General features: G+C 39.5%; 1 protein-coding gene across 1 annotated transcript; it reads right to left on the reverse strand.

Annotated features, from left to right (window-relative positions):
* On the reverse strand, positions 1-11,179 carry prxl2b (peroxiredoxin like 2B). Its single transcript, XM_050037349.1, has 7 exons — positions 11,007-11,179; positions 8,636-8,840; positions 7,234-7,285; positions 6,733-6,796; positions 6,256-6,331; positions 4,179-4,297; positions 1-364 (listed from the first exon to the last, which is right to left on the reverse strand). Exons 1-7 carry the CDS (start codon positions 11,067-11,069, stop codon positions 338-340), a joined length of 606 nt encoding a protein of 201 aa, XP_049893306.1. The 5' UTR covers positions 11,070-11,179; the 3' UTR covers positions 1-337.
* Between the last annotated feature and the right edge of the window lie 2,074 nt (positions 11,180-13,253).

The raw sequence follows: 13,253 nt of genomic DNA on the forward strand, positions 1-13,253 counted from the left end.
TCGATTTAAAACTTTTATTATAATAAGATACATATAAATTTCTTTATTTTATAAATGGAGTGTAAAATGTTGCATCATAAATTTTAAAGCGTGATACAAAAAAATTCATGACATTAATTACAGTTACGAGGTAATGATTATAAAAGGAATGCCACTGTTAGTTTCACTGTAGATGATGCAATAATATATATTATATAAGTGTCACAAATAAATTACAAGCAATTAGAAATATTGGCAGTAGTTTCATGTTCACTTTAGCACTCTGATAAAATTCTGCTTCTTAAATCTCCACTTCACTTCATGTGTAGATGTTCCTCTGGTACGATGGGCAGCTGCGTCACCGTGTACAGACATCATCATTGCACTGAAAGAGAAGATATGCAAAGTTTAACCGCTTATTTCATGTTATATACATAGGATGACGCAACTATTTAAGTAAAGTAGAAGACATTATGCATTGGAAATACATTTTCATTCTATTTTATTTTATTTTATTTTGTATTATTTGACTGGGACAATTCTCATTGATCAAATGAAAAATAAACTTCAACTTCAAGTTAGCATAGTTTCTGTTGTCTCTGGTTTCATTTCTATTCCTAAAATGCTCATTTAAAAAAATGCTGTCGATTTTTAAAAGTTTTTCATTTTGGCATGCTGCCTTCACACCGCAGGGAGGCAGCCAGAAAACTGTTAAAAAAGGAGGATGACATGAAACAGGATCATACTGAGGATGTTACGGTGTCGACAAGGCCACCATGAAGCCCAGTGCTGCTGACTTTCACTACTTATCTGTTAGTTACTAACAGATAAGGTGAGTAGCACTCCAATTTTAAGTATTAAGGTCCATCTGTAGGCGAGTTTGTTTGTCTAGACTGAGAGTTAAACACGATATGTTTACAGGGCCTCACAATAATTGTGCTGAAGTTAAGACACAATGTTTTCCTCTTCCGGGAAATCTAGTTTGAGGGTTTTCCATCTCTAGACACAGATAAGAGAAGTAAACACTGTTTAATCAGCTGTTTGAACAGGTTTGAAAAAGATCAGCTGGTGACCTCACTCCATTAACAAGGCTCCAGCTTCTTCTGTGCCTCCTCAACACAGGCATGTCAGGCAGCTTGTGACGCGCGCTTGTTTCTGCCGCATTTTAACCCCTAGGAGATAAACAAGGTCTATTCTGTTCCTGGGCTGCAGCGATGACATCTTCAGTCAGGTCATGGGGGAGCCATACTTTATGTTGTAAAAGCTCTGACATGGTGGGTTTTGTGGGAATAAAGAAGCGGCGCCAGGAGGAATGGAGACCATGTGCTGGATGTCTTGGGCATGCTGCAAACCCTGATGATCACAGGACAAAACCCCTGATGCTCTGGACACAGACATTATGGCAATGACCTTTGAGCAATTTGTCTCTAAATGAACTTAAATAGTACAGAAAGAGACTGCATTTTAAAGGGACAGTCCATCCCAAAATCAAAAATACATATTTTTCTTCTTACTTGTCATGCTATTTATAATTAAGCTAGACTGTTTCAGTGTGAGCTGCTGAGTGTTAGAGATATCGGCCGTAGAGATGTCCGCCTTCTCTCCAACATAATGAAACTAGATGGCACTCGGCTTGTGTTGCTCAAAGCGGCAAAAAACACATTTGAAAACTTGGAGGGAAGCGTGCTCTACTGCTTACTCTGCTTAATGTTTATATTTCGCATTGTCACAAGCACAAGCCTCTCGTTCATCAGTAGATGTACGCTTCCTTTTGAGCGGTGATACAGTGAAGAGACATTGAGTGCCATCCAGTTCCCTTATATCTGAGAGAAGGCAGACATCTCTACAACCGATATCGCCAACACTCGGCAACTGACACCAAAACAATCCAGGCTGATCTTAGACAGTAACAATAATGGATGTAACTACTGTGACATCACCCACTGGTTTGTGGACTTTTGTTTTAAAGCCTTGAGTTCGGTATCTCGGCAGTTGCCATCTTGGTTTTGTGGAGCGAGAAGTGACCATATTTGAGCGAGAGGCTGGCGGATGATCTGACTGAGAAGCCAAGGACACCAGTGTCAGCTCAAAGCGGCCCACCCCTAATTATGCAGAACTTTAAGCCTCAATAAAATGTAAACTGGTCAGTTGTGTCAGAACTCAGCCCCCTACAGTTGTTATGAAGGGGGAAATAAATTATAGAGACCAAACTGTTTTTGTACCAGGCTGTAAACATGTTTATTTCTTTCTGTAAATTTGGGCATTTTAACATGGGGGTCTATGGGGATCGACTGGCTACTTGAGCCAGCCTCAAGTGGCCGTTCCAAGAACTGCAGTTTTAAATAGAGCTACAGGTAAGAGGAAAAATATGCTTTTTTAAATCTATTTTGGGGTTAACTGTCCCTTTAAATCTTAGTTTTCTGATCTATTACATATTCACACAACCTAACCATAATCAATTCTCTCTTCTGGAAGATGCCTTTTTGCATTTGAGTTTTAACATATGTTGATCTGTGTTGATCTTCAAAATTACTATAAAATAAAATAACTACGTCCTTGTCTGAAATTCAATCCAACACGCCTCCTACTGCAGCAAAGAAAAAAAATTCAGAACCTTCAAAACCTAATGATCCAGACTCCACAGCCATTCAGGAGTGAATGTCGCACTCCACACTGTCCTCACTGTTTCCAAATTTAAATCCATCCTACACCCTAAACTCAGCTGAGAATCCACTGAGGTTTGTTATCAAATTCTGCCAAAAATCAGCTACAAATGATCTGATGTTCAAAAGATGTTGCTGCAGCTTGAATATGAGAGTATGAGCTGCAATTAATACCTGACAACACAAGATGTTTTCTTACTTTAGCAAAAGTAAAGGGACAAAACTAATGCTTACATCTGAGGCAAGTATATTCAGATATCACCAAAATCATTATTTGAATACCTTGCACAAAACACCTTAAGATATGATTTTCCTTAAAGTCTGAGTTAAGGTTTCTGGCTACACACCACAATCGTTCAAGTGTGATTATGTTGTAAAATGCCTTTGTGATTATGCTGCACACCAGTTTCCCCACACGGACAAATGTGTGTCTATCTATCAAAGCACCCTTAGTCTTAAAGGTTTCCTTAAAATGTTCACCTCAGTATTAAACGTTTTCTACTTATCTTGGTCTTATAATTAAGGAATCCCTTAAAGTTGAGGTCCGTTCATAAATCCAATGTGACGTTCTACACTAAAATGAGAGCACAGTTCTTCGAAGAAACGCAGCGCTCAATCACACATTCACTCTGCTTGGCGCCTGCTGCTCTTGCATTCAAAGTGAGTATTTCCGAATGCACCCTGTCTTAAACTGTTGCACAAAAGACCTTAAGTATCACAAGCACAAGTGTAATCAAACAAGAGCAATGAGAGCTGTAGAATTTCCCGTTGTATACTCTTTAAATGGAGTAAATGTAACGTTTAAGGGACTGTGCAATACCTTTGAGTAAATCCCTCAGCTAAGGAGAAAATAAGCCTTAAGTGTCATAATTAAGGACAAATTTTAAGGTGTTTTGTGCAGCCAGTCCCTATATCTGAAGTGTGATTTTCAAAGACTTCCCACTGATATAATACTAATAGTACACATCACACTTATTAATTTCTCCATGCTATAACTGGCATTTAATTCTGTAGAGCACTGCTGAGGCTACGTGACAATCTCTCTGAGAGAAATGAATATAAATTAAATAAATCTTGTGTAATGCTACCATTACTGCCTTCTGATAAAGTAATTACTATGATACTTGCATAATAACTTCTTGGTTTGTGTTTGCAGAGCATTTTTTGGTACAATTAGGTACAGGCTGAGATCACCACTCAAGTTTGAAAGGTTCCTGGAGCTGATGACACCGACACTGACAGACCATGACGCTGAGTAATAAGTGTGAAATTGTCTTTGAAGAGGTTACTTTGATGCTTGTGTTGCTGCTGACGTAAAACTGTCTGCTGGAAAAACTGACATCAGTGCAGCGTGCTTTAGTAAACACACTGATACCATTTTATTTAACTTTAACAATGCACGTTAAAGTTAACTCGTGGGCACTCGTAAAAATTAAAGGTTTAAGAGGGGGAGCAAAGAAAACAGAGGAGGGAAGTGAAATGTGTGTATCCCAATAAGTAGTGTTTGTCTTGTTGTATGTTCATGAGATGTCTTACCGCTGGCTGCTGTCCTGCTTCCGCTGTGGTTGAGATACCCAAGGCCTTGGAAATATCCTCCAGGGGTAGGTGGTCTCCTGGAGAATCCTGGATAAAGTGCACTAGGACCTTTTCTCCACCTGTGCAGGGCAAAATATATTCAGGAATCATAAAGCAGCAGTAATAAAAGTTCAATTCAGTCAAACACAGACTTCATATTCATGTGTTACTGGGGATGAAGCAGATACTAACAAAGAAATGTACATAAATAGTTAGGTCTTCCCAAAATATGCAACACGTCTTGGTTTTATGTCAGGCTTCTGTTTAACAATGCCACAATTTAAGAAACTAAATTGCTCCATAAAGAAGTCAGATTTATGCCAAAACCACTTTCAAATGGTTCGGTGCTCAAAGACGAATGCTGCTGGGTGAGAACTGTCGACAGAAAGGATTTTTGATGGAGCCAAAATTTTACAACTGAGGAGTCAGACAGGACAGAGTGACCTGTAGTCTGCATCCTCCAGCTGATTCCTGTCCATAAGAACAAGCTACTCATACCACACCATATAAGAGAGTATCGCCACATTACTAGACAATTTGAACTCTCTATTTGTTTTCCTTATGTGCTGTGTACGATTTTGAGCTGGCTATGCCTCTCCACTCCTAAAAAAATCTCTCCTATATGCAAATATTTTTTAGCACACAACACACTATTGCACATGTGAGTAATTTAATAGTTTAATTTCTTACACTTGTGTAGATACAAGAGATAACGAAGTGAGGGAAGTCAGCAGCCACATAGAGCACTGACGCTGAAGTTTGGAGAGCTCACTGTGAGCGGCCAGCCTCACTACGATGATGTGATGCAGCAGTGCCCTCTAGAGGAGAGACGGCTAGACTGCATTTCTTTGACCATTTATTTGCTTTCATTCGGTGGTGTAGTGGTAGTTGATGAGGTGGGTGTACTATTTAGTAGATTGGTAGGTTATTGAGGAGGAAGTGGGAATACTCTTCTACATATGCTGATGGCTTTTTGGCTCATAGGTTGGTATACTGTAAATGGCCAGGAAAAAGAGGTGGGTATACTGTGTCAGAGACTCCCTCTCACTCTCCACCTTCAAGAAATCCCTTAAAACACACCTCTTCAAAACTGCCTACAACCTCTGAAAACTGTGTTCTCCCTCTCTGCATTGTTTCCCTTCTTATGGATTATTTCATTTTTGTTTTGTCTTATGTTTTGTTGTTCTTGTTCTCTGTAAAGCATCTCTTAGTATCCAGAAAAGCGCTATATAAATCCAATGTATTATCATCATCATCATTCAAAGAAGTCTAGGATATGTTCTTTGATCCTTCGGGAGCAGTTAGAGGGTTACAGCAGATGGCGCTACAAATTAAAGGATGGTTTCCCCTCAGGTGCTCTTTGTGTACGCTCTTGGGTGCGCTCGGCCTGACGCAACTTTTTTCGAATGGATAGCAGCCAATATACAATATATTGTTTAGACGTAGTAAGCATTTGTTTATGGTCTTTTATTGATTACCTCTTCAGTAATTGCAGAATTGTAACTCTCACCCATATCTGTATTTTTCGTATAAAACACATCCTGGCAGACTGTGGACGCCTCAGTAAAACAAATCAATCATCCTCCATGTTCTATAATAGCACGCCAGCTTTTGAGCCTTTCGGCAAGTGTTGTACCCCAATGATATGACGTAATATGACACCGTTACTTCTCCCCTTTCCAACCTCCTTGGCACATACCCTCAACTACACCAGTGCCTTCGTTTAAATGAACTGACCGTAGTGCATTCCCTTCAGAAACAACATTATCTCAGTTATGAGAAAGGATTCATGAGGGAGAAAATCTGCTTTTGTTTTTCTGAATAATGAGATAGTAACCTTGTGATTTCAGAAAAACAGGGCAGATTTTTTTTTCTCAAGTGAATGCATCATCCCTTTGTACAAACCTCACTCTCATTAATGTGATGCTGCAAGGTCATTTACATTAGGTCTTTTAAACTATCATCTGTTTCCATTCACTTGTACCCCTTCACAAGACAGACCCTTACTAACACCCCCTCTGGTGCATATTGACTGTACCTTTGGCCACAATGAGCATGCCTCCACTCTGCAGCAGATCGCCTGAGAAGTTTCCCGAGATGCCTGCGACAGTGGCCTGAAAACAGCAGAGAGAACAGACAGAGGTCAGTGTGTCGGTCTGGAGCTCAGAAACTTAAACCCTGCTCTGGGAATGCCATGGTAACCTAGTGGTTTTCAGCACATGCCATATAACCGCAACTTCCTGTGTTCACATCTGGGGTCTCATTTATAAAACAGTGCGTAGGATCCATACTCAAAATGTACATATGGAAAAAAAGACAAAAATGGTGTGTGGCAAAAAATATTTGACAATTTCTACAGTCAGGCTTCCACCTCACCGTCTGCATGAGCAGTTTCCCATCTCCAAAATGTTCATAAGCATGGGCCAAAAAATGTATGACATAAACTGTACCCCTGCCCTTGTAACTGTAGAAACTATAAACCATGTATTAGTAATATAACCACAAAGCTACGTACCTTTGAAGCTGCATCTCGCACTTTCTTCCCCAGAGCGGCAGGTACCACAGTTATGGCTGTGTACCTGAGTGTGAAGAAACACAGTCTCTCAATTAGAGATCATCACAAGGCAGCTAATCTTTTCCAAAGTAGAGGAGATTAGCATGAGTGGTGAAACCTAATGACCGTGTAATTTCCCACAGCCCAGGGAGATGTATTAAAATGTCTTCATTCATTTGAACAACAGGCCAAAACCCAGCGATATTCACTTAACTACCACTCGAGACAAAAAAGGCATCTAATCCTCACAAGTGAAAAGCTGCAAATGTTTGGCTTTTTAGATTGAAAAATGACGAAAACAAAATCAATCATCAGAATACTTGCAGGTTAATTGTTGAGGCTCTTAAGTATTTAAGTTAAAATCGTCTTTGACAAATGATAGCAATTCACATGAAGGTCAAAGCAAACTGTCATTATAACAAACAACGTTCTTATTACATGATGGAAATTAACTGTACTCACCTTTTGAAGCCTAAATCCTTGTAGCTTTTCTTCTGTTCATCGATGTAGATGGCTGAAAGAAGAAGATGACTGATGATTAGTTATAATTTTACAAAATAAATAACTCTTGAAAGTGATGGGCTCAATGAGCATGTCTGAGTCCCTGTGACACACCCATTGTGTCTGCTACGTAACTTAAGTTGTGCATGGACGACAATGCAGCTATTTCAAAGTTTCAGTGTGGACTGTTGCAGCAAAGTTGAAGTAATGGTTAAGTAAAATTTTCACTGTAACACAGAGCTACTTGTTTGAGTTATCGGATAAAAGAAAAACACACAGACTCTTTCCATGAGTGAGTGCTTCAGAATCTCACACATATTTGAATTGCGGCCAGGTGACCACAGTGTGAACTGTGCCGTCAGCTCCTATTTCACTTGATTATCTTATTATTTGTATGTTTTTTTGGCAACACTGTCCATGAAAACCAGCACAACTGGGGATACGTTTCCATTTAAACAAAACCAGGAGGCGACACATGTCATTTATAAGTATTTGATCGATGTTCCAATCTAATGGTGAAAGAAGTACAAAGTAAAAAAGAAGTTAAAGCACAGTAATATCAGCAGAATGTACTTAAAGTAACTAAAGTACTCATTGTGCTGAATGGCTTGTTTCAAAGTGTTATTTTATAGCTTTATTGCTGGATAGTTTGGGTTTTATTGTATTTTTATTGATGTATTCTATTTTATGGTATTAGTATTTATTAATCAACTGTTAATTAAGTGTATTATTCTGTTTTTATCACTGAGGAATTTAAGACCATTTTAATGTAGTTTGTCAATTTGGAGCGAATTTTAGACAAATTGTTTACTACTGGGTAGATATGTAGTGTTAAAGGTAACTAGTATAAAGGTCAAATAAACATGGTGAAGCAAAAGGTACAATATTTCCCTCTAAAATCAGAAATCAATATACTTTTTCAACCCCGGGGGTTAACTGGGACATGTTACAGTTGATCTTATTCTGTGTTTAGGTTTAGTGAAGTTATAAGAAAATAGAAATAAGATCTATGCATTTAGAAATGTGTATTATGCTACAATATATAACATATACTCGTAAAAATAAAGGAAAGAGATGTGTTGTATAAGAAATATGCACAAACATATGCATCATACAAGTGTGCTCACTAAAAATGCAGGAGTGAAATAGGTGGGAATTAAATAAGACAGTATTGTACAGTTGTAAGACTGCACAGTTGAATTAATATTGCACAATAATGTAAAGGGCTTCAAGTCAGTACTGCATATTGTTTAGTTTCACTGTGCTTTCCATAACTGTTAAAGCGCCACGTATTTGTAGATGTGTGTACCCAAAAAAAACAAAAAAAACAATTGTTTGTCTTGAAAGAGTAAATATTGCTTACATCCTTTGAAATAACCTCCTTCCTTGAACTCCTTCAGGCCAGTCTCCTCTGGCGCGACCCCCACCAGCGCTACACCGTTGGCTCTCAGGTCCTCCTCTAGTTTGCTGACCTCTGTTGCCATCCACCGACACACCTGACAGCCGAACCTGCGCAGGAAGAACAAGACCACCGGCTGGTCCTTCCATAGAGACTGGAGCTCGACGCTCTGAAACACACAACACTCACAGTGAAACCATGGGCAGGTTATGAGACAGTGGGTCCCTGGGCACAGATATATACAGGGCCACACCACCTCTTATGCACTGGAGCAAGACACACAGACTCTGTGGTGATTTGTGTCACTATGTAGTTGTAATCATGGTGCGTCTTTAAGTGGGTTTGTGTCTCCATGTGGTTGTTTTATGTTGTTTTATAGTCAACAAGGTCTCTTTGAGGTATTTTTTCTAAACAATGTTTTTTGGCGTTCAATCAATAGGACAATATTAAGTGTGAAAGGGGAGACAGAGGGGATGTAATGCAGGAAAGAGCCACAGGATGGAATCTAACCCACGGCCGCTCCAGCAAGGACATTGCCTTTGTACTACTGGGGCGACTAAGTATCCCTTTTTAAGTTAATTTGGTATCTTTATAGTGATTTTGTGTGTCCTGGTGGTTGTTTTGTGTCTCTTGGTAGTTGTTCTGTGTCTCTCTGAGGTTGTTTTGCCCATTTTTTGTGGTTATTTTGTGTCTCTTGGCAGTTTCTTTTCATGACTTTGCTGTCTTTTGAGCCTCTTATAACCCTTTTCCACCAAATTAACTCTGGTTCTTGAACCGGTTCTGTTTATGATTCTTGAAACCTTGGTGCTGTCTTGCAAACCAGCCCACGTTTCCACCAATTTTGCACGGAACCATTGTTATCAAGGATGTATCATCGATGGAGGGTGTTGCACAATGCACAACACAAGTAAACAGCAGTGTATTCACAGACTGTATATATTACCTGGGAACATTTGTTCTGTTATTACAGATATTTGTTTTTACACAAAACAAGCCTCATGAGACCACTGTACACTTTTTTTTATCTGATGATTTCTCACTTGACGCCTCCATTGTTGCCCTCTCTGTGCTCTCTTTCCAACTTGTAGAATATGACATGCCCACTGATGTCACAGGTTGCACTTCAGGTCAACGAAAACCTGCTATTTTTTTTTCTCCTTTGGTTCTGGCTAAGAACCAACTTTTTGAGTTCTGATTGAATATATTTTTAGTTAAAATGCTCTGGATGGTTCAAAATTAGGTGCAGTAATGGGACTGGACTCAGTTCCATGTTGGTGTAAAAGGGGTATGAATGGTCATTTTAAGTCTCCGCCTGTGCCCAGTAGGCCTGTTCAGTAATCCATCAGGGATGTCTACAGGTAAATTCAATGCTTTTCAGGACCCTTTCAAGATCATTTTTACACAAATTTAAGACTGATTTTTGACTCTAAAATTTCCCATAGGTGTGAATGTGAACGTGAATAGTTGTCTTTCTCTGTGTGTTAGTCCTGCGATAGTCTGACAACCTGTCAAGGGTGTACCCCGCCTCTCACCCAATGACAGCTGGGATGAGCTCCAGCTCCCTCGTGACCCCCAACAGGATAACTGGTTACAGAAAATGAATGAATGAATGAAAGTATTGCAGGTAAGTATAAAGGTAAGTAGCATATACAGTAAATTTGGTTCTGTGTGGTTGGTAGGAATATGGTTATTAGAGTGAGTTAGGTTTAGAGTACAGTATTAGGTTCAGTGGAAGGGTTAAAGATTAGTACCACCAGAAATGTGGACTGTCACACAGATGAGCTTGACTCATTTTGAGAAAAAGAAATTGAAAAATTGGTGAGTAAAATTAGATCAAATGTCTGTGTCAATTCACACCTATTCAAAATTTAATGGATTTTAAGGCCTAATATTTATAAAATCAGATTAATACGTTTTAAGTCTTTCTAAGGACCTGCAGACACCCTGATCCATCTGTGAGTGAGACCACAGAGCAGGTGACGCACAGGTAGCATATGGGGGATAGGTGTAGGCAGATCCTACTGATTTTATGTGTTAGCAGTGAAATCATACATCATAGGTTGAAACAGAGCAATATCATAATTCATATTTAAATGTGGCGCCTTCATTATGTCACCCTGGAGGCCTCATTTGACACCAATTATCTCAGTGCTGTGAGGTAATGGCAGGTTTAATACTCTCAGCTGGGAGCACAGGTGTCTAACAGCACTTTATGTTAAAGAGAGCACATTTAAACACAAACCACTTAACAGAATATATATATTAATAATAGGAGGAAAGCTCAAACGGGTGTAGTATCTGTTTAACTACAGAGTAGTCCAGCTTTACAGCTTACCTCTCCTGTGTCAGCGGACTTCAACAAGTTCTTCCCAACCCGAGCGAGGTCCACGTTTGCCATTTTAACTATTAATCTACACAAACACCGGCTGAACAACGTTACAAGAAGTCCACAGTCTCTCCTGTGTGCAGTTTTATAGTAACGATGGTTGAGTAACGCGAGCACAACAGTTGCAAAACATCTGCATCCTGATACGCCCACTGAGCGCTGACGTCCAATCAGATTCCATCAGTGCTGACGCCTCAGCCAATCACAGCGTGCAATGTGTGTTAGGAAGGCGGGACTTCGTGGTGGCTGTCAGGCACATGGATTTCACCACTAAAATCAACACAAAGTGTATTTGTTTCAAATAAAGTGCTGTTTGTTCACGTTAACTGGTTGTCTACAGCTCGCACGACAAACCGGTTTTAGTGTAGACTCAGACTGCTGACGGAGTGTTTGAAAATGTAAGTTTTGAGACAAAGCAGGTTGCGTAAGGTGTGGTAGGTACAGGTGAGCTCAAAGGTGATGAGGTTTATTGCATGGGTTCTGTTTGTTCTCTACAGCTGTTAGTGTTGTCCCGTCTGTCTGTTTGCTATTAACCCCTGAGGAAACCAGAGCCATTTTCTTCTGCTTTATAATTTAACCTGTTTAGTAGTTGACATTTACTCGACCACTGTTTCACCCTCTCTGTGCCACTTGATGCTTCTACTCCAGTTCAGATGGAAATGTTGCACATTTTTACCATTATCTAACATCTGTTGTTAATAACTTTGAAATTCAAGATTGTAGCCTGATTAAAAACATGTTCACATATCTGTCCTTAACCCCCCCAAAAAAGAAATCAGTTCATAAAGATAGTAACAAAAGTATTATTTCTGTGTTTTAGTGACACATCCCAGTCAACATTTGTATGTGGGCCCCATGTGGTTAGTAAGGAAGCTTAAAAAATGGGCTCTATATGGGATTATCCATTGGTTCTTACCAGTTGCCCACATGGGTGGGTGGGTTCACCCAAGTGGGCCCCCAATGGGTTATGTTACAGCTACCTGGGTACCAAGTGAGTATGGGTTCAAAATGGGCATGTTATCCTGGGCCTACTAGAGTAAAACACCCATGTGGGCACCATTATGGAACCCTTGGACAATCCCATGTAGGGCCCATTTTTCAGCTAATTTACACGGGCCCCACATACAAATGTTGGATGGGGTGTTGTTTCTATGTATTATATTTCTTTTGTACATTAGACGTTTCTATCTCTCCTGGAGGAAGCTGGACAACCTGCAGGCCAGATCTTACTACAAGTTGATTAGGGTGAAGTCAGGTAATTTGGGACACTTTTTGGGAGCCTAGACTACAAAGAACTCTACCTAAAACTCTGAATACTTTTCAGTGTTATTTTTAGAACTTATGTGTTTCTGTTTTATTTCTATGAAGAAAATGTGTTGCCAAGCAAATTATTTTAGAGACCTTAAACCTTCAGACACATTGAGGCCCCAGCCTCACATGTTCAGGTATAATGGGACAGCTGGTAAGGTAAAATGAGATAGTCATATTTGTTTGTTTTTTTGGTAAATTCATTTATCAGTTCAGTCATTGATTCTTTAAATCATTCATGTAACATGTGAAAAAGATTGTCTAGTTTTTCTGCCATGCTTTCACTGTTATGCCATATTGTCTGCAATGGACATGCGTGTGTGCTTGTGTAACAATGATGGCTAATTCTGGACTATTGTGGCTGAATTGACTCCCTGCATCATCTTTAAAATTTTTAGGTGACGAAAATATAAACACACTCATCATTTTATGGCACCTGGTAGCTTAACATCTTGCTGGTTTAATTTTTGTCCCATTTTACCTGAATGCATTAAGTACTTAAAAACCCTTTCCCATAAAAAGTAAAGTGTAATGTGAAAATATTTTGGCTATAAGTCAGTTAATAAAATGCTGTTGAGTGTTGTGTTGTGCTTTTATCACGGTACTGTTGTAAGTTTGTTAACTGTATAGTCAACCATCTGTTGATGTAGCTTTGCAGTAGCTACCTAGTTAACGTTAGTGTCAAGATGTTCTTGCCATAGAAACAAAACCCATGTGCAGCATGTCTTTAAAAAAAGTGCTGGGTGCACTTCTTTATGGGGTGCTGGGGTGAAGTGCTCCCTGGTGCCCTGCCACTGCTTTTCTACTGAAGAAAAACACTATGTAGACACAGGTCATTATTTGTCCCATTTTACCCCATGTCCCAGTTTACCTGACCTCATCCAAGAG

Source organism: Epinephelus moara, chromosome 24 (assembly GCF_006386435.1).
Source record: "Epinephelus moara isolate mb chromosome 24, YSFRI_EMoa_1.0, whole genome shotgun sequence".
Taxonomy (NCBI): domain Eukaryota; kingdom Metazoa; phylum Chordata; class Actinopteri; order Perciformes; family Serranidae; genus Epinephelus; species Epinephelus moara.

Coding starts and splice junctions, on each gene's coding strand:
- prxl2b (XM_050037349.1), bottom strand. CDS start 11,069: ATGGCAAACGTGGACCTCGCTCGGGTTGGGAAGAACTTGTTGAAGTCC. Junction 7,286..8,635: donor AGGAGGTTATTTCAAAGGAT/GTAAGCAATATT, acceptor TTCTTCTTTCAG/CCATCTACATCGATGAACAG. Junction 6,332..6,732: donor TGCGAGATGCAGCTTCAAAG/GTACGTAGCTTT, acceptor TGCTGTTTTCAG/GCCACTGTCGCAGGCATCTC.